The sequence below is a fragment of the Mauremys reevesii genome, unplaced genomic scaffold (assembly GCF_016161935.1).
Source record: "Mauremys reevesii isolate NIE-2019 unplaced genomic scaffold, ASM1616193v1 Contig3, whole genome shotgun sequence".
Lineage (NCBI taxonomy): Eukaryota > Metazoa > Chordata > Testudines > Geoemydidae > Mauremys > Mauremys reevesii.
In genome coordinates, this window is record NW_024100840.1 from 456,428 (window position 1) to 476,206 (window position 19,779).

A 19,779-nucleotide genomic window follows, 5' to 3' on the forward strand; every position below is an offset into this window, starting at 1 on the left:
GCAAGGCTGTGCGGTAATACCTCAGGTGGATTAGCAGCTGTTGGAGTTCAGCGATGGTCCCATTGGGAAGTGCAACATCACCCCCTCCAGGAAATGAAGTTGTATAATTATTGGTATTGCTGAGCCCTTCAACACTAGAAGGTATCCAGCAGGTTTTTATTATAACATTCCCAGTTCATTTGATTACACAAGTTGCTTTAAATTGAGCTACCTGAAGCCTCATTCACGTAAACCACCTTAACCTTTACAAGCAACAAAGAATCCTGTGGCACCTTATAGACTAACAGACGTTTTGCAGCATGAGCTTTCGTGGGTGAATACCCACTTCTTCGGATGCAAGATGTCTTGCTTCAAGCAGGGGGCAAACTGCTCTACAGAGAGATACTATCAAATAAAAAATTGCATCTGCTCACTCCAGCTCTGCTGATTACACGACACATTCTGTGGTGTAAACAGGGGAACAGCATCACCCAGACAGACCCAGACAGACCTTCTGCCAGACACTCGTACAGCATCACCCTCTGCAAAAAAGAGCAAAGATCATTTTCCCTGATCCCTGATCAAGAAACCAAAATGCCTGGCTCCAGACCTGACCCAGAAACCCAACCCAAACAATGCACATGTTTTCTCTGCTCTTTCCATAGCAGAGAAATGCAAACAGCTGGCCTTGCGCAGGACACAGGGTCCTGTGACTGAGGTCAGGAGTTTTCAAACAAGTAAGATCTATAGATGAGATGATGCCAGGCTGTTGTCCATTAGCAGCACCCCATCTCCTCCTTTGCACGTACAATGCTCAGTGCAGAGACATGCCCCTGGGGTTTCAGGTTGTGATGTATCCCACAGCATGGCAGCTGGTTTGTCTGACACCTCACAAAGCTAGAAAGAGAAAAGGCAAAAGGGTCTCAATTCAAGGCTTTGCTCTGCACAGGTTACTAGCGGCTGTAAAACATACCATAGCTAATAATGTGGGGTTGTGTTACTAGAGGCATGTTCAGGTTTTGACAAACAGCCAATATCGATGATGCTGAAGCCAGAGAAGGGAATTCGCACTGACCACAGGATCAGCTTTTTCCTGCTCCACAAAGACTCTCCAGCAATGCAGCCTGTAATGGGGGTCTGGCCCTTTAAGCCAGAGGAGGTAGTTACTCATTCCATGTGTCCAGGCCAGAGGCGATGGAGGCCTGGAAGCAGCCACTGGGAGAGAGGACGTTGGTCCCGGGGAAGGGGCTGTTCTGGGAGATCGAAGTACAAAAAACCCAGAGCACAGTTCCTGCAAAGGCCTGGGACCAGGAGCCCCATAGCATGGGTGGGGCAATGCTCCCCCTCTCCCAGCTGCCCCAGATAGGTGTTTGGGGTAATTAGACACAGCGGGGAAGGGTCAAGGAGTGGTCAGGTGCCTGGGGTTGGGTGACTCAAATGTAAGCTCCAAGTAGGGGGGCCACTCACATTCCTGGAATACCAGAAGTTCTGGTGCTTCTGTGACTGGCGTGACCCTGCCCCCTCGGATGTGATCCCACCCACCAATGTGACCTCGCATGCACCATCAAACCACACGGGGGCTGCTGAGGTATTGAGGTCATCCTCCCCCAGCCGTGCTGAGTTGGGAGCTCTGCCACTCCCCCTCCCTGCTCCTTTAGTCCCTGCTCCGTTCTCCCCGCATCCCCAATGCTGGGGCTGTGCATGCAGGAGCACCCCGGCTGTGTGCACTGAAATCTGGCTGTGCTCTTGTGACCAGGGAGCAGTTCTTTGCAAATAGCTTCTTCTGATCGGTCTCCATTGCAAACCCTGCAGGCTCTCTGGTGTCGTGCCTGCAGACCCGTGTTCAGCAGACAACGGGTTAATGCTGACTGAGCTGCTGCCCTTCAGGGAGATGTGGTTTCCCTTTGCTAGATTGCAATAGACGGTACCCCAGCTTGCCAGCACAGAGAGGACTAAGGAAATTGCCCCAAGGAACTCTGGGATACATCCAGAATACTTCTGGGACCTGTGTCAAGCTGGGGCCATGTGCACACAGGACAGCAATAGGGCTCAGATTCTAGGTCCCAGCTTAACACGGGCTCAGACCCTCCAGCACTGCAGGGCCCTGGGACCCTGAGCCCTCGGTTAACACAATTGATGTGTGGACGCAAGGGGGGTTAGGGTTGAGCCTCACATTGCCGTGTGGACAGACCCAGAGAGATTGGAACGAAAACGTTAAGCAATTGCTTGTGATATTTTAAGCTTGTCCATTTCATGCTAAACCATTCAGACAGCAGGGACCACATTCCTAGAGGTGCCTTACAGACAAGTGCATCCTTCCTCCAGGAGGAAATCCTGGAAATGTGATGACTGGTGATGAGTCTGGCTTTGGTGGTCTGTTCTGGTTAGCAACCAGCTAGGCCTAATGAAAAAATATACTGGCTGAAATAGTCAGGTGCTTGATGCATGGTTACTGACTGCATGACCTTGCTAGATAAAAAAATGCTTGCAAAGACTGGGAAAATGCTTGGAGAAGTTTTTTGAAGCAACTTGTACTTTTTTGTACTAACCATGAAGCTTATCAAGACATAACAGTTGTTCTTTGTTCCTCCTTTCTATGCTGGGAAAATATAGCTGGGAAAATACAGTGATGACGCAACAAAGTGGCTGTGACGCGACGGAATAACTAATAAAGGCAGTCTAAATCTGCAGAGGGGGGGCTGGTTCTGTATGGAGTGAGATGGGAATTTCTCTGTTGTATGGCATGCTACAATAAAGAACTTGGTAGCTGGATTCTTGCTGGTCGTTTCCTGTCTCTTTGCAGTCGGACAACGAAACCTGAGCTGTCCGGGATAAGAAAAATCCCCGACACTGGGTTAGGTGCTAAGAAACTGACGTTCGATGATCAGAAGTGGCTGTAATAAGAAATTTGGTGATTTGCGTGTTCCTCGGTATAACTGGGGCTGAGCCCCACGTCGCTAACCACTGCTAACCACTGCCTGCCAGACTGTATCGGTGTGTTCAGGACATTCCTAGAACCAGGGCCGGATTTCTAGTTATGCACAGTAGGCACCTGCCTGGAGCGCCAGTGTTATAGGGGCACCTGTGGGTTAAAAGTGGGTGAAAAGTTTCATTTCGTACAGAAAACACAAAGGTCGGCTGGGGGTAGGGGAGCGCTGAAGATGCTGGGCCTAGGGGTGCGTAAGGTATAAATCCAGCCCTGCCTAGAGCACTGGCTGTGTCTCTACTGGCTTGGCGAAGTGCTGCGGCTCCTGGGTTTAGATATCAGCCCCCTGGGTTCAGTCCTTGCTGATGACCCCCAGTGGGATGCTGCACAAGGAAAGAGACAACGGGAAGCCCAGTTCTGCTCTCTTGTGTGCGGCTGCTCTCGGAGTCACCCGGCCACTTGTGCCGGCAGAATCTGACCCTAAAGTTACTGAGCTTCTTGTTTGGTGCTTGTCTCCTCCCTGTATTGCTGTTACGTGAAACAGCCCAAGATCCACCAGTGGGGAAGATACAATCTGTGAATAACTCCTCGGTCTTTCCAGGGGCGGCTCTAGAAATGACGCTGCCCCAAGCAGCGCGGAGCGCTGCGCTGCCCTTCCCCGGTCCCGCGGCGGGTCCCCTCTTCCCGCGGCTCCGGTTGAGCTCCTGCCGGCATGCCTGCGGCAGGTCACCGGAGCCCGGGACGAGCGGACCTGCCGCAATCATGCCTGCGGGAGCTCAACCGGAGCCGCGGGAAGACGGGACCGCCGCAGTCATGCCTGCGGCAGGTCCGCTCGTCCCGGCTCCGTGGACCTGCCGCAGGCATGCCGGCGAGCTCCACCGGAGCCAAATGCCGCCCCCCCGGGAAACGGCCGCCCCAAGCACCTGCTTGGCGCGCTGGTGTCTAGAGCCGCCCCTGGGTCTTTCCCACTGTTTGTCTCCTAACAGCAGCCTGGATAAGCAATGGTTATTAACACACATCATCAATTGGGGAAGCAAACAGCCACACGGTGGCGCCAAACCCCAGGAGTGAGTGAGCAGCCGCCCACAGCACAGAGAGACCTGGTTTCTCTGCTTTCCCCTCCCTGGGGAGAGATGGTTCTGGAGGGACGTATCCCTGTAGTCCCAGCCCTTAGAGGTGGGAAAGGCCTGTCCAGCCCCCTGCTCATTAATAATTAATTTTAATAATTAATCTGCAGCACAGAGTGACCTGGAAACACTGCACCGGAGCCCGGCTAGTATTCTATTGCCAAACGAACCAAACCGAGTCCAGTGCTGTGGCCCTAGCAGAGGAGAACGTGGAAAGAGAGCCTAAGACTAAAACTTGGGCTGTGTGTTCCCCTCTGCTCCCCCATTTCACACCGGGGTTCCTCCTCCCCCACGGCTGCTGATGGTGCATTTGCTCTCTTTCTCTGGGAGCACGTTGCAGGCAGTAGCTGGGGTCGGTGGGTTTGATGGCGTCTTTCTTGTGTTTCAGTGGCTGGGTGGCACCATCATCCTCTCTCTCCTCTGCTCCTCGCTCCCCTCCATCTGTCCCGTGCCAGGAGAGGGGGGTACAGCTGGGTCATCGCCTGCCACACGCCCTGTGCTGAGGAGGGACCTGCAGAAGAGCCATGGGAGCCAGGGAGCCCCAGGTGCGCTGTTAGCCTGATACCATCAGAGCTGCAGTGCTAGGGGCTGCTGTTAGCCGCTCTCCCCGGTAACACCCGTCCCCAAACCCCGCAGCACAGCCTGGCCAGGCAGAGCAGTGAACACGCCCCTTGGCCAGGCACTGAGTGGGGGCTCCAGCCCCACTGAGATCAGGGGACAGGCCTTTTTTCCATGGGTCCATCTTGTCTTTGCAAGTATAAGCAGGGTCTGAATGACTGCTTCCCTGACAGCTAGCTGCGGAGGGGATGGGGGGAGACTTGGGTGTGTTTATGTAAATATAGTTTGCTCCTGCTCTGCTTACATATTCAGCAGACAGAGAGGTGTCAACATGATCAACTTTGGCTGGTGTTGGGTACAAATCACCTTAGTACTGAGTGCTGGGGTAGTGAACTATGGTTACCAATGTTGTAATTATTGTGGGAATACAGAAACACAGGACTGTGCTTAACCTGGGCCAAATGAGGGGGGCACCCTCAGTTGAAATAACCTCATTATGCCAGGAGCTCAAATATCAGAATCTTATAACCAATAAATGAAATATCTCAGTTGGTAGGTCCTCTCACTTTTTTTTCTTCCTTTTTCTGCCCCTGCTGCTCCCGCCACTCCCTGAAGGGTCTTCTGCAAATGGTTCACTTGGTTTTCCCCCACAGGTCAAAAAAGAGAGCTAAGTAGGCTTCATAAAGAGACTCTTTCCTATTTTAATTGCTCAATCAGCACTGAAACCAGACCATCAGGGTGGCGGTGGGGAGGTGTGGTGAGCTGCCAGCAGGGCTGCAGTGGAGAGGGGTGGTGAGAGCGGTGAGCAGGTGGCTGGTGGGAGCAGCGAGCAGGTGGCCAGCAGAGAAAAGCGGTGAGCAAGTGCCCAAGCAGCGGCGTGAGTTAGGTGTCTCTTTACCCCACCCGGGGGGGGGGGGGAGGGGTGAACTCTGCAGATGCCCCTCTGAACTCTGGGTCTGCACTGACCAAGGGCAACAACTGTGAGTGGGTGCAGAGAAGGGTTGGGCATGTGAAAGGGACTTTTGTGTTGCTGGACTTAAGAACCTGAGGGGAAAGGACGCTGCCCAACCTGCTTGGGGGTGGATCTGTACTCATGGTTCATGAACCCTGGTTGCAGTGTTTTCCCAAATTAATGCTGTTACTTTTCCCTTTTATTAAAAGTTTCTTTCTACACTCAGACTCTGCCTGTGAGTGGGGCAGTGTTGCCTCTCAGAGGCACCTAGGGATGGGATGTCATTTTCCCAGGTTACTGGGTGGGGGCTCGAGCCGGTTCTGTGTTGTATTGATGGAAAGGAACCTGGCCTGGGTTGCTGCTGGTTTCACCTGGCAGAAGGGTTACACAAGCAGGATCCCAGGAGGTTTGAGTCCATGTTGTGACAGGACCATGTGGCTCCATACGTCACCACCCAGCAGCCAGCGCTAGGGCACCAGGCTGGTGTGTCACATCCCTGCGTGAGGGCACAGTGTGAGCCCGGGTGCCTGCTGCAGCCTCCACCCTGGGGCAGTGACGGGACACGGAGACTCAGAGCTGCTGTGTGAGTATTAGCCCCACGGGACGGACCTGCACCAGGAGGGGCTGCGCCAGCAATACCCCCACGGTGACGTCACAGGCAGGGGGTGCAGCGCACACAGGTACCGGTTCTGCCCTCGTCAGCTCATTGTCCAGATCCTCCAAACCAGGCTGGTCCTGCAACACCGGGAGCAGGTGGCGCCGGCGTGGGCAGGGGAGTGAATGAGCGAGTGCCGGGGGGTGAGATGGGGGGAGGCAGCACGAGCAAAACCCCGTTATAAATAACCCCAGTCTGAGGCCCCAAAGCTCCAGCAGCCTCCCTTCAATACACTGCAGAGGGGAACTCTGGGGAAATCCTGGAGCCCTGGCAGATCCAGGCAGGGGCGGCTCCAGGCCCCAGCATGCCAAGCATGTGCTTGGGGTGTCATGCCACGGGGGGCGCTCTGACGGTCACCGGGAGGGCGGCAGGTGGCTCCGGTGGACCTCCCGCAGACGTGCCTGCGGAGGGTCCGCTGATCCCGCGGCTTCGACTGGAGCTGCGGGACCGGCGACCGGCAGAGCGCCCCCCGCAGCATGCACCGTCCTTGGGGTGGCGAAATGGCTACAGCCGCCTCTGGATCCAGGCAGGGGCCAGGAAGGCTCAGGAGGCTGGAGGCACAGCTGTGAGCAGGTTGCCTGGGCAATCTGGGGCAGAATTCCAGGCTCCAATGCTGTTAGGTACCTAACTCCTATTGACCTTCCATGGTGAGTCTGGAGTAGTGTTACAGGTGTGTTAGCTGCTGAATGGATAAATCTCCCAGCAGCCAGCTGTCCTCTGGGGATGGTTCAGCCATTAGTCATTTCCCAATGCTGGCTGAGGTGCCTGACTGGGCAGCTGGTGGGTGCGACTGCTGCTTATGCTGCTTATAACGGTCACAGTAGCTCCTTGGGTCCCTGCCTGTCCATACCCACCTGCTGTCTCCTCTTAGATCATGAGGCCTTCTGAGCAGGGCCCCTTTTCCTGCTCTGTTTGTACAGCGCCTGGCACAATGGGGCCCGGACCCCAGACCAGACTGGGGTCCCTTGGTGCTCCCACAATACAGACAATTAACCACACGTAGGATGGGGGCTGTGAGGGACCTCTTGGTGTCAACTGGCAGGGGGCACAGGGGTGCATAGGGGTTACAGGGACCCCCTTGGTCTGGTAGCTACATACTTATTTGGCAAATTGTGCCATGCAAGGTCTCTATTGAAAGCCTGTGTTGCGCTGGTTCTCCTCATCATCGTGAGATGTACATAGCGACAATATGTAGGGAGATTGTGTGTGTGTGTATACACACACTGAGAACGTACAAAGTCTGTAAGACAGGTCACCAGAGAGTGACAGGTTCTGTTCAGATGAGGGACAGGAGACAATGCCTGGCTGACCCTGTGTATTGTGTGTCTGACCGTGGAAGTCAAAGTGCACACGGAATCACCAGCTAATCAAGATTGCAAAGTCCATCAGAGATCACACAAAGGAAGGAACATGCAGCAGGAGGGGGTCTGTTTTAGGACTTAAATCAGAGTAGTCAGGTCTATCAGGAGAATGCAGGGAGACAGACGAGATATTTCACATAGGAAGTGAGCTGACGGTGGCCTTGCTCCATGAACGGAAGCTCACAGCCACGCCAGGCTGGAACACACGGGGAGGATTTGGGGGGAGCTTCTGCTCTTCTGACATCGTAATGTCCCATGAGTTAAGCTGAGGCTTTAGTCTTTGGGCTATCGCTTTATTTGATCTGTAACCCTTTGGTTCCAGTGCTGCTGCCGGCTGCCATCGGACTCTGATCCTTGTTAAATACACGTACACTTGCCTTCTCTATGTACGAATCTCAGCGCCACATGCTACATGGAGCTGTGTTCCCAGGGTAACTAGTAAGCGGTGCTGTACTGGGTCTTTGGGACCAGTGAGTCTGTAATTCTGTGCGTGTCCAGTGGCTCCAGGGCTGGACACCCCAGGGGATGCTCGGATGCCCGGGGGCTGGAGCGTGTCTGTTGCTAACCTGCAGAGGGAGCAGAGCCTGCGGAGGCTGAGAGGAGGGTGCTGCTGCGGCCTGTGACTGGGAGCGCCGGGAGCTGGTACAGCCTGTGGCTGGGGCGCCGGGAGCTGACCCCTGCCAGGCACAGACAAGGCTGCCTCATGCTAAGGGCAGGTGCTAGCGAGGGGCCTCCCAGCCCTGGGTACCCCGGGAAGCATCATGGGGCATCGGCTGCCTTCTGAGTATTTACTGTGGTGTAGGGGGGCCTTCAATAGCCCCCTAAGGCTGCTGGAGCTTGTCACCCCCCAGAAGGACCCTCTTCTCCTCCTCAGCTTGGGGGCTGGGGCTGCCAGAACACACACTGTGCTCAGTTAGATACAGAGGTGGATTCAGGTTTCCTGGGGCCCTGGGCCAGAGCAAATGGGGGGACCCCTCCCCGCCCCTTCCATCTGCAGCCCCACCCACGGTCCCACCCCTTTGTGCCACTTACCCGGGGCCCACCCTTGTTCCACCCAGGGTCCCCCATTCCGCCCCCCACTACAGCCCCACAACCCCTTTTGCTCCTTTCTGCCTCCCCCCCACTGCAACCCCATGACCGGAGAAGCTCTATCCCCCCACCATGGCCTCAAGGCGCAGTGGGGAGTGAGAGCTCCTCCAGTCCCAGAGCCGCAATGGGGGTCAGGGTGCTGGGGCTTGTCCCGACACCTCCCACATTTCTGTGGGAGACCAGGGTTGGGGCACTGGGGCTTCTTCTGCCCCACCAGGCACTTCTGCTGGAGAATGGGGTCAGGTGCAGGAGCCTCTCCTGCCACCACCGGCTTCTGCCAGGGATGGGTTGGGCTGGGGCCATGGGGTGGGGGAGCTACGTCCCACAGCTTCTGCTGGGCCAGGGTCAAGGTGGGGCGCTGGGGGCTTCCCCTGCTGCCCTGTGGCTTCTTCCAGGGACGGGTCGGGACAGGGCCACTGGGAGGGGCTTTCCCCATCCCACAGCTTCTGCTGGGGATGGGGTCGGGGGGTGCTGCAGGGGTTTCCTCCATCCGGGGCTTCTGACATGGATGGGGCTGGGGCTTCCCCCACCCCACTGCCAGGTGATGGAAGCTGGGAGCCCCATTTGTCTGGGGCCACTGGGCAAGAGTTGGGGGCCCAATGGCTAATTCACCACTGGTTAGACACCGGGCTGGTACCCAGCTACGACAGGGATGGTATAAGAACTGGACAGACCGTGTGACGTGACCTAGCCAGACAGCCTGACACAGAGCAGTGCAGGACAGGGAGGATTTTGGCCCAATCAAGGAAGGAGACAAGTGCAGGTGAGGGATTCGGCCTCAGACACTGACGTCAGTGGATGAAATTGGCCCCCTGTGGCTAGTGCCCAGCAGGGCTGAGCTTCAGGTAGCAGGGCAGCAGGGAAATGGGGGAGTGGGGGAAATGTGCTTTGTCCAACCCCCCAATAGGAGAGATTCTGGGGTTTTCAGTTTGTGTCTTTTGACTTTGTCACTCCCCTGCTGATGTGTGGGTGATAATCTCAGGGTGAACAGTTAATCTCTAATGCAAAAACATCCTCTCCTCCCCATTGCTCAGAGAGTGACACCACTGCCCCCCTCCTCACCCCTCAGGTAGGGGAACTGCCAGACACCTAGACTTAGCAGCATCACGCCTCTGCCTGGGGCCCAGCCACATCGCTTCCCCGACTCCCCCCCTCCGCTGTCAGGGTTGCCAACTTGGTCGGACTGGATGGACCGGATGCCATTGCTGACAATGGCATCTGCTCCTTTGACTGAGTTAGCAACCTACCCCTGTCTCCCACTGCCCCAGCACCCCCTCTGCTCTAGGGCCATGTGTTGAAGGCAGGGCTCAGTGGCAGGGGCAGCTCTAGGAATTGCGCTGCCCCCAAGCAGGGCGGCACACCGCGGGGGGCGCTCTGGCGGTCGCCGGTCCCACTGCTCCGGTGGACCTCCTGCACGCCTGCGGATGCTCCACCGAAGCCGTGGGACCAGCAGACCTCCCGCAGGTGTACCAGCGGACCCTCCACAGGCATGCCTGCGGGAGGTCCACCGGAGCCGCCTGCCGCCCTCCCGCGGCATGCCATCCCAAGCACATGCTTGGCGCGCTGGGGTCTGGAGCTGGCCCTTCTCAGTGGCAGGGCAAGTCTGTGTCCTCAGCCCTGAGGCTCTTGCACAGAGCTCTGCCCAGCCCTGACATTCATGGGCCTAGAGGAACTTCTCACATGATCACAACAGGTCCTCCTGCTGCATCAAAATCTCCAGGATTTGCAATCAGTTCATATGCGTTAGCAACATTGCAATAGGCTGCCTGGAGGGGACTCCCTTCCCTACCACTGCCTCAGGCTGGGAGAGCTGCCAGCTGATCTCCTCCAGCTTCCACCCCATCATTGTTTCCTGCACCCCCCTCAGCCTCCCTGCTGCCTCCACATCCCCATGATCCCCATTCCCCACACCCCTAAATCTGCCTCTTGCTCGCCCAGTGCCCTGCTCCCCATCCCCCTTCCCCAGGGTTTCTGCTGCTCCTCACAGTCCCTGTGTCCTGACCAATCCCCTGAACCCTGCAGTGGCTGCCATCAGGCCTGTGGGTGGGGCTTCAATCCCACTGAAAACAGTTGGAGGTGGCAGCCATCTTGGTGTGGAGGGATAGCTCAGTGGCTTTCACATTGGCCTGCTAAACCCCAAGTTGTAAGTTGAATCCTTGAGAGGACCATCTACAGGTCTGGAGCAAAAATCAGTATTTGGTCCTGCTAGTGAAGGACCTTTCAAGGTTCCTTGTAGTTCTAGGAGATAGGATATCTCTATTATTTTATTTAAATTTTAAAATTTACTAAGGGCAGACACACTCTCCCATGCAGATATAGACCATAGGGCCATGGCAACCACATTGCTGCTTCAGCCCCACTGACAGTAATAGGAGATGGCAGCCATTTTGAATACGGGAAAATTGAGGTGTGGCCCCCCTGCTATCATGTTTTCCTGAGACAGATAACCTGCTAGAGTCGTGATAAAATTGTGAATGTCGCAGTAAAGCCAGAGGAGTTGTGGCCGTACTGCGCGCAGCAGGGCCCGGAGTCATGGCTAGTGTATCTCCACCAAAGGATTCATTTGGGCCAACCTGCCTTATGACCCGGAGCTGTCACTGGCATCTGGCAGGATTTCCCTGCCCTCAGGCCCAGGCAGTTCAGTGAAAACGCCCCCATCACTTGCTCATTCTCTCACTGCACCCAAAGCTGGGCCAGCACCGCTCAACCCAGGGGACCCCATTCCTGCCCCCGATGGTGACACACTGGAACCAAACCAAAGCCAAACACTAAGGGGCAAAAATCTCCGCTGACACAACCCCATTGCCTCCAGGGAGTTACACCAGGGGAGAATTTAGCCCTAGGTATGGAAGGGATGTGGCATGGCAGGGAATGATTGAGAACAGCCCAGGCCAGTGGCTGTGGATGGGTGAACGTCTGGGCTGTTTGTCACTCTGCTCCCCGTACCTGGGGCTGGGTCAGAGTCAGCCCTTGACAAGCCAGGTCTGGGGTGTTTGTTCCCCCTGTTACACTCTGAGCGCTTGTGCTGTGTGTTGTTTGGGTGAATTCATTGTTCCCGGATGGGACACCAGACAAGAACTTCTCCTGTGCTCCCTCCCCTGGGTCCTGCTCCCTGGGACGGGAGGGGGCAGCTTTCCCCAGCTGAACGTTTCTAATCCCACTGCTGAGCCACTGGACGATGGAGCTGAGGACAAAGCAGGGGACCACCCTGCCATGAGCCCGGGGGCTGGACTAGCTGAGAGCTAATGTGGCTTTTCGAGCTCTAGCCTCTGTGATCCCATGGACCTCCAGCCCAGCTGGTATGAGGGGAATAAATCCAGCCGGAGCAGCTCTCTCCCTCCACCCACCAGAACAGCTCAGGGGCAGAGCAGAGCGTGGGCTGCTGTGACTGTAATCCTGGCCACTGTCTCTCCCCTCCCACAGGAGACTCCCAGGGATGTGGTCACTGTAGCGATGTTGGGGACAGAAGGGAATGTCACTGATATGGAGAGAGAACCAAGTGCACCAGAGACCTGCTGCCTTGGCTGTTGGGGTGCTTAACGCAACCCATGGCCCAAACCAGCAAGCAAAAATAGAGGCGGAAAATGCAGCCACCTGCCCGCAGTGTAAGGAAACGCTACGAGCCAGCAATGTCAGCAGGAGACCGTGCTTTGGTGCTGGGCTCTCCAACAGATTATGGAATGCATGTGCGGAGCATCTCTGCCTGGGTAATCTCCTCCTTCGGTGGATCCCCTGTACACAAAGCCCCTTAGACCATTGGTTCCTTGCCCACTGTTCATGCTACAGCAAGTGTTGAATTCTCTGTTTCTGGCTATTTAAGGCCCTTAGGAGGGGCTCTATGGCTACCTCCCCCCACCCACCAGTCACAATCAGCAGCAATTTAGTGTAACCTCTTGAAACAGACTCGAACCTCCTGCTTCTCCTTGTGCCGGACAAACCCTCCCGAGGGGACGTGGGGCCCCTGGGCAGCACCCCCAGGCCAGCACCACCCAGGAGAAATGTAATGACAGGAGCACAGCGCCCCGGCAGCTACTCTGTGCTGAGATGGACACCTGGGGTACCTGTGCCAAACGTGCAGACCAGATTGAATGAACACACCCCAGAGCGGGCACAGCATGAACTGATGATGTGCCAGGGTCCCCTGAGGCAGGGGACAGTCTAGAGACAGTCGGGGCTCACCAAGCCAAGGGGTACGTACAAGGACCAAAATGAGGAAACCAACCCCAGTGCCCAAGAGTCCCCCCCACCCCCATGCCAGGCCTGGAGAGCACATGATACCAGTGTAGCAGCAGGAGATACAGCCCAAGGTGCAGGCAGCAAGAAGGAGAGTGTCTGGGCTCTTTGTCCCCCAGCTCCCCATCCATCATGCACAACAGCCAACCCTCCACCCTGCCCCCACCCCGGGAGAAGACAGACCAGAGACAACCCTTTAAAGTACATTAGATGCAGGAAGCCTGGCAAACAATTAGTGGGACCACGGAAGAACCAAGGTGCACTCAAGGCCGTTACAGAGAAACTTTATGAATTACATGCATGAGTCTTCACTGCAGAGGGTGGGTAGGTGATCCCCGCACCTGAACCATTCTTTTTAGGTGACAAATCTGAGGAACTGGCCCAGACTGCAGTGTCAGTAGAGGTGGTTTGGGAATAAATTGATAAATTAAACAGTAATAAGTCACCAGGACCAGATGGTATCACCCAAGGATTTTGGAGGAACTCAAATGTGAAACTGCAGAACTACTAACTGTGGTATGTAAACTATTGTTTAAAGCAGCCTCTGTACCGGATGACTGGAGAGTAGCTAAGGTGACACCAATTTTTTAAAAAGGCTCCAGAGGAGATCCTGGCAATGACATGCCAGTAAACCTGACTTCAGTATCGGGCAAATTGGTTGAAACTATAGTAAAGAGCAGAATTATCAGACACACAGATGAACACGATTTGTTGGGGAAGAACCAACATGGTTTTTGTAAAGGGAAATCATGCCTCACCAATCTATTAGAATTCTTTGAGGGTGTCAACAAGCATGTGGACAAGGGGGATCCAGTGGATATAGAGTACTTGGACTTTCAAAAAGCCTTTGACAAGGTCTCCAAGGCTCCTAAGCAAAGTAATCAGTTATGGAATAAGAGGGCAGGTCCTTTCTTTCATGGATCATTAACTAGTTACAAAGGGTAGGAATAAATGGTCAGTTTTCACAATGGAAAGTGGTAAATAGTGGAGTCCCCCAACAATCTGTACTGGGATCTGTGCTCTTTAACATATTCATAAATGACCTAGAAAAATGGGTAAAGCATGAGAAGGCAAAGTTTGCAGATGATGCAAAATTAGCTGTGTTAGCCTGGATCTCTAAAAGCAGCAAAGAATCCTGTGGCACCTTATAGACTAACAGACGTATTGGAGCATGAGCTTTTGTGGGTGAATACCCACTTTGTCAGATGCATGCATGAATTTAGACTTTTTAAAAATCAGAGAACTCATTAAAATATTTCAATGTGTCTATAAAAATCATAAGCTGAAATTGAACACCATACATAAGAACATAAGATCCACACTGTGTCAGACCAATGGTCCATCTAGCCTAGGATCCCGTCTTCCAACAGTGGCCACTGCCAGGTACTTAAGAGGGAATGAATAGAACAGGAATCATCAAGTGATCCTCCCCTCTTGTCCACTCCCAGCTTCTGGTGGTCAGAGTTTTAGGACACCCAGAGCATGGGGATTGAGTCACTGATCATCTTGGCTATAGGCATTGATGGACTTATCCTCCATCAACTTATCTAATTCTTTTTTGAACCCTGGTATATTTTTGGCCTTCACAACATCCCCTGGCACACAGGTTGACTGTGTGCTGTGTTAAGAAGTACTTCCTTTTGTTTGCTTTAAACCTACTGCCTATTCATTTAATCGGATCACCTCTCATTCTTTTGTTATGCGATGAGGTCAATAACATGGCCCTATTCCCTTTCTCAATTCCATTCATAATTATAGACTCTATCCTATTCCCCTTAGTCATCTCTTTTTTAAATGGAACAATCCCAGTCTTTTTAATCTCTCCTTCCATGAACATAAGAACATAAGAACATAAGAAAGGCTGTACCGGGTCAGACCAAAGGTCCATCTAGCCCAGTATCTGTCTACCGACAGTGGCCAATGCCAGGTGCCCCTGAGGGAGTGAATCTAACAGGCAATGATCAAGTGATCTCTCTCCTGCCATCCATATCCATCCTCTGACGAACAGAGGCTAGGGACACCATTCTTATCCATCCTGGCTAATAGCCATTTATGGACTTAGCCACCATGAATTTATCCAGTCCCCTTTTAAACATTTTTATAGTCCTAGCCTTCACAACCTCCTCAGGTAAGGAGTTCCACAAGTTGACTGTGCGCTGCGTGAAGAAGAACTTCCTTTTATTTGTTTTAAACCTGCTGCCTATTAATTTCATTTGGTGACCCCTAGTTCTTGTATTATGGGAATAAGTAAATAACTTTTCCTTATCCACTTTCTCAACATCACTCATGATTTTATATACCTCTATCATGTCCCCCCTTAGTCTTCTCTTTTCCAAACTGAAGAGTCCTAGCCTCTTTAATCTTTCCTCATATGGGACCCTCTCTAAACCCCTAATCATTTTAGTTGCTCCTTTCTGAACCTTTTCTAGTGCTAGAATATCTTTTTTGAGGTGAGGAGACCACATCTGTACACAGTATTCGAGATGTGGGCGTACCATGGATTTATATAAGGGCAATAATATATTCTCAGTCTTATTCTCTATCCCCTTTTTAATGATTCCTAACATCCTGTTTGCTTTTTTGACCGCCTCTGCACACTTCGTGGACATCTTCAGAGAACTATCCACGATAACTCCAAGATCTTTTTCCTGACTCGTTGTAGCTAAATTAGCCCCCATCATGTTGTATGTATAGTTGGGGTTATTTTTTCCAATGTGCATTAATTTACATTTATCCACATTAAATTTCATTTGCCATTTTGTTGCCCAATCACTTAGTTTTGTGAGATCTTTTTGAAGTTCTTCACAATCTGCTTTGGTCTTAACTATCTTGAGTAGTTTAGTATCATCTGCAAACTTTGCCACCTCACTGTTTACCCCTTTCTCCAGATCATTTATGAATAAATTGAATAGGATTGGTCCTAGGACTGACCCTTGGGGAACACCACTAGTTACCCCTCTCCATTCTGAGAATTTACCATTAATTCCTACCCTTTGTTCCCTGTCCTTTAACCAGTTCTCAGTCCATGAAAGGACCTTTCCTTTTATCCCATGACAGCTTAATTTACGTAAGAGCCTTTGGTGAGGGACCTTGTCAAAGGCTTTCTGGAAATCTAAGTACACAATGTCCACCGGATCCCCCTTGTCCACATGTTTGTTGACCCCTTCAAAGAACTCTAATAGATTAGTAAGACACGATTTCCCTTTACAGAAACCATGTTGACTATTGCTCAAGAGTTTATGTTTTTCTATGTGTCTGACAATTTTATTCTTTACTATTGTTTCAACTAATTTGCCCGGTACCGACGTTAGACTTACCGGTCTGTAATTGCCGGTAAATGAAACTGTTCCATACATTTTTGTTAGCTTCTCTGTACATTTTCCATTTCTAATATATCCTTTTACAGGTGGGGTGTCCAGAACTGCACGGCATGGATTTATATAGTGACAGATATCTTCGTTATCAAGCCCTTTCCTACTAGTTCCTGTCATTCTGTTAGGTTTTTTGACTGCCTTGGCACATTGAGCAAATGTTTTCAGAGAACATGACTCCAACATCTCTTTCTTGGGTAGTAACAGCCAATTTATACCCCCTCATTTTGTATGTATAGTTGGGATTATGTTTTTCAACGTGCATTACTCTGTATTTATCAATACTGAATTTAATCTGGAATTTTGTTGCCTGGTCACCCAGTTTTGTTAGATCCCTTTGTAATTCTTTAAAAGCGACAAAGAGTCCTGTGGCACCTTATCGACTAACAGACGTATTGGAGCATGAGCTTTCATGGCTGAATACCCACTTCATCGGATGCATTCTAATACTTTAGAAGAACAAGGAGAACGCTCGTTAGGGTCTCTCACTTTAAAGGGCATGTATCTTCTGCCGTCTTTTACAAGCCTGGCAACCAATGTATCAATAACTTTTAAAAAAAGTCTCACTCTACCAGGATATAAAAATTACCATTAATCTGGTTATTTCATATATTTTTCACTACAACTAATACTTCATACATCAGAACCTTAGATTACCTGTTCAATGTAATTTTCAACATAATCAAAACATGAATATAAAATAATTCCAACTTATCTCTAAATAATGTCTGTTTAATTTTGAGAGGTTTATACTGCAGCAGTCTCCTAAGACAGGTTTTCACAATAAGATGTCTTTGGTACAGATTTCTCAGTATGTAATATTAGTAAAGAACAAATGCTAATTAATTATTTGATTTACTGATCTCTGTATAAACATTCTGCACTAATATATGGTGAGGACATACGAGCTGTTGAGATGCAGGACTTAGGAATTCGTAGTTATGAAACAGTGAAATTCCTTTAATGACTTTTTAGAGATTATGGGATGTGAGGGAAACACACACATTAGACAGGAGAGTTTGCCATGTGAGGTATTAGCAGACAAAGCCAATCTGCCTTTGGGCTGCAGAGGCACCATGCCCCCGAGCAGGGAGGTGAGAGGGCTGGCTAGAACTCCTGGAGTGATCACTCCTGGAATGGTGCTTTCAGACCTTGGCATTTCACTACCAGAAAAGGTGAATTACAGAGGTGCTCGAGACGAGCAGTAAAATGGGTTGGGCATTTGGAAGAACTGAACTGTTTAGTTGGGCCAAAGATTTATACCTAGGTATAACTGGGTGAAATTGAAGAAAAGAACAATTAGGGTAACAGGACATTTTCCTAACAGATACTGGGGCTTTCATCAACAAACAGCTGGTTTCCATCCGTGATTTGTTTAAGACTGAATGGAACGGAACATTGGAGTAGATTCTGTCAGGAACAATCCTCCAAAGTCTCAATCCCCCAAGACATGGAGAAAATGGGACATAGGCTCTGAAGTCACGTGGAATACATCTACACAGCATTTTGAAGCAAGCATCCCAGCTTGGGCTAGCAGGTCTCATACTAGTGTTCTAAAAACAGCTTTAGAGACAGCTCTGGGATGTTTCAGCTCAAGCTGAAGCTTGGCTTCTGGAGCCTAAGGGTTTGGTTGGGCTTTTACCAACCTGGGCTGAGAGTTGTGCTCCCGCGCACTCCAAAATGCCATGTAGACACACCCTGAGGAGCTTTGAAAATGTTACTTAAGAAGAGTTAAAAGTTAATTTCCCTCCATCTCTAATTCCTGAGACTCTACAAGGCCTGGTAAAACCACACGAGAACCAGACAATAGACATAGCTCAGAAACTATCATTTCTGCACTTTGGACATTTTGGCTTTGAGAAACATTGCACTGTGAAAGGAAAACAACAGGAATTCTGCTTACATTTACATTTACAAATCTTGCATTTTTTCTTTTTCTCATAGGATTTCTGTGTTTCCATCAATTCTGTCAGCTCAGCCTCCTCTTCTTCACACACACGTGGTCTTTCCTCTTTCTCACAAAACATATCTTTTACCGTTTGAATCTTCTCAGCCTTTTCATACACCTCATTAGTGTAGAACGGTTGGTCTTTATTCTCCTTTTTCACCATATCAGCAATCTTAGTCATCAGCTCTTCAGCCTGGGCAGCCCGTTCCGCCCACGTACCTTTATTGTTGAAACCATAGTATCGGCCCTGACACTGTTTGATCAGATGGAGAAGCTGTTTGTTATCTGAGTGGGAGATATACTCCTCTAGGGTTCCACTCTGTATGTCTTCAATGCGGGTGAATAATACAATTGTGAACTTCATGGCCTTGGGGCCAAAAATCTCTTGTACTCTCTTCACGGCGCGCTGGTCTTCCTCAGTGAAACGGCCCAGCTGGGTCACCAGCACCAGAGCGTGGGGGCCTGGGGAGGAGAGCGCGACACAGCGACTGATCTCACGGATGGTTTGTTCATCAGCGTCCTTGGTGTCAAAAATAGCAGGCGTGTCGATAACCACAACCTTCCTTCCATTCCAGGTCCTGCTGCCCTCACTACATGTCTGAGTAACAGGCTTTGCCTTAAGTACGGATTCAAACTTCTCCTGCCCAAGAATGGTGTTTCCTGTTGCACTTTTCCCACCTCCACTCTTACCGACCAGGATGATCCTCAGAGCTGATTCCCCAGTGAGTCGGCTGCTGCTCCCCGGCCCTGTTGGGAACAAGTGTGACAGATTCAGAACATCACTGTGCAGCTGCCAGAAAGGTGGCAGAAAACTAAGGTTTGTGGCAATATTAGAGACAAGTAGTGGGAGGTCCTAAAAGAGCTACATGAGCTTAGGAGGGCATATCACAGTGGCTTTCACGCAATGGAGTAGAGAGTCAGGGAAATGGTAGGACCATCCAGTCTAATAGTTCTTTCTCCAGCATCTCACATTTATATTTCATTGGTGCAGCTCCTTGTCTCCTCCCCACCAAATAGAAATGAAGTTACCTCTGCAGTCAGTGAAAGCAACCTCACAGGCCTGTGTACAAGTAAGTGATATCAAAGTGAGGGGCACTTCAATTAAAACCCTTCAAGAGCGTGACAAACTGGCTGCTTAATGGAAATAGTCGGTTACTATTGGTGGGGTTGAATTGGATTCAGTACGTTTGGGAATACTTTGGGGGTAATTTCAAGACCTGTTTGCTGGTAAGTTGATCTCTTGTCAAGGTTTCACTGTATATGATGTCAGTAAAGAGCAATTGCTAATTTCATTTACTGACCCTGATAAAATGTTCTATACTGGGCTGGTCTACACTAGAAAAGTAGGTCGAGCCAGCTACATTGCTCAGCGACATTGAAAAATTCACGCCCTGGAGAGCGTCAGCTGTCGACTTACCACAGCGAAGACACCCGTGGTAAGGAGATCTAATTACGTCGATGTCAGCTACGCTATTCACGTAGCTGAAGTTGCGTATCATAGATCGACCCCGTGCGGTAGTGTAGACAAGCCCTAAGGAACCTAACATACAATGAAACCTACTTTTGGTTTCTTCTGTCTG

The 19,779-nt window shown here is 51.2% G+C and overlaps 1 protein-coding gene across 1 annotated transcript; it reads right to left on the reverse strand.

Annotated features, from left to right (window-relative positions):
* Positions 1-1,142: 1,142 nt before the first annotated feature.
* LOC120393751 (GTPase IMAP family member 2-like) lies at positions 1,143-19,698 on the reverse strand. The gene is made up of 3 exons (XM_039518250.1): positions 19,617-19,698; positions 18,288-18,946; positions 1,143-1,232 (listed from the first exon to the last, which is right to left on the reverse strand). The coding sequence occupies exons 1-3, from the start codon at positions 19,696-19,698 to the stop codon at positions 1,143-1,145; spliced, it is 831 nt and encodes a 276-aa protein (XP_039374184.1).
* Positions 19,699-19,779: the final 81 nt, after the last annotated feature.

Coding starts and splice junctions, on each gene's coding strand:
- LOC120393751 (XM_039518250.1), bottom strand. CDS start 19,698: ATGATACGCAACTTCAGCTACGTGAATAGCGTAGCTGACATCGACGTA. Junction 18,947..19,616: donor CCACGGGTGTCTTCGCTGTG/GTAAGTCGACAG, acceptor TGTTCCCAACAG/GGCCGGGGAGCAGCAGCCGA. Junction 1,233..18,287: donor AGGCTGAGAAGATTCAAACG/GTAAAAGATATG, acceptor TCGATCTCCCAG/AACAGCCCCTTCCCCGGGAC.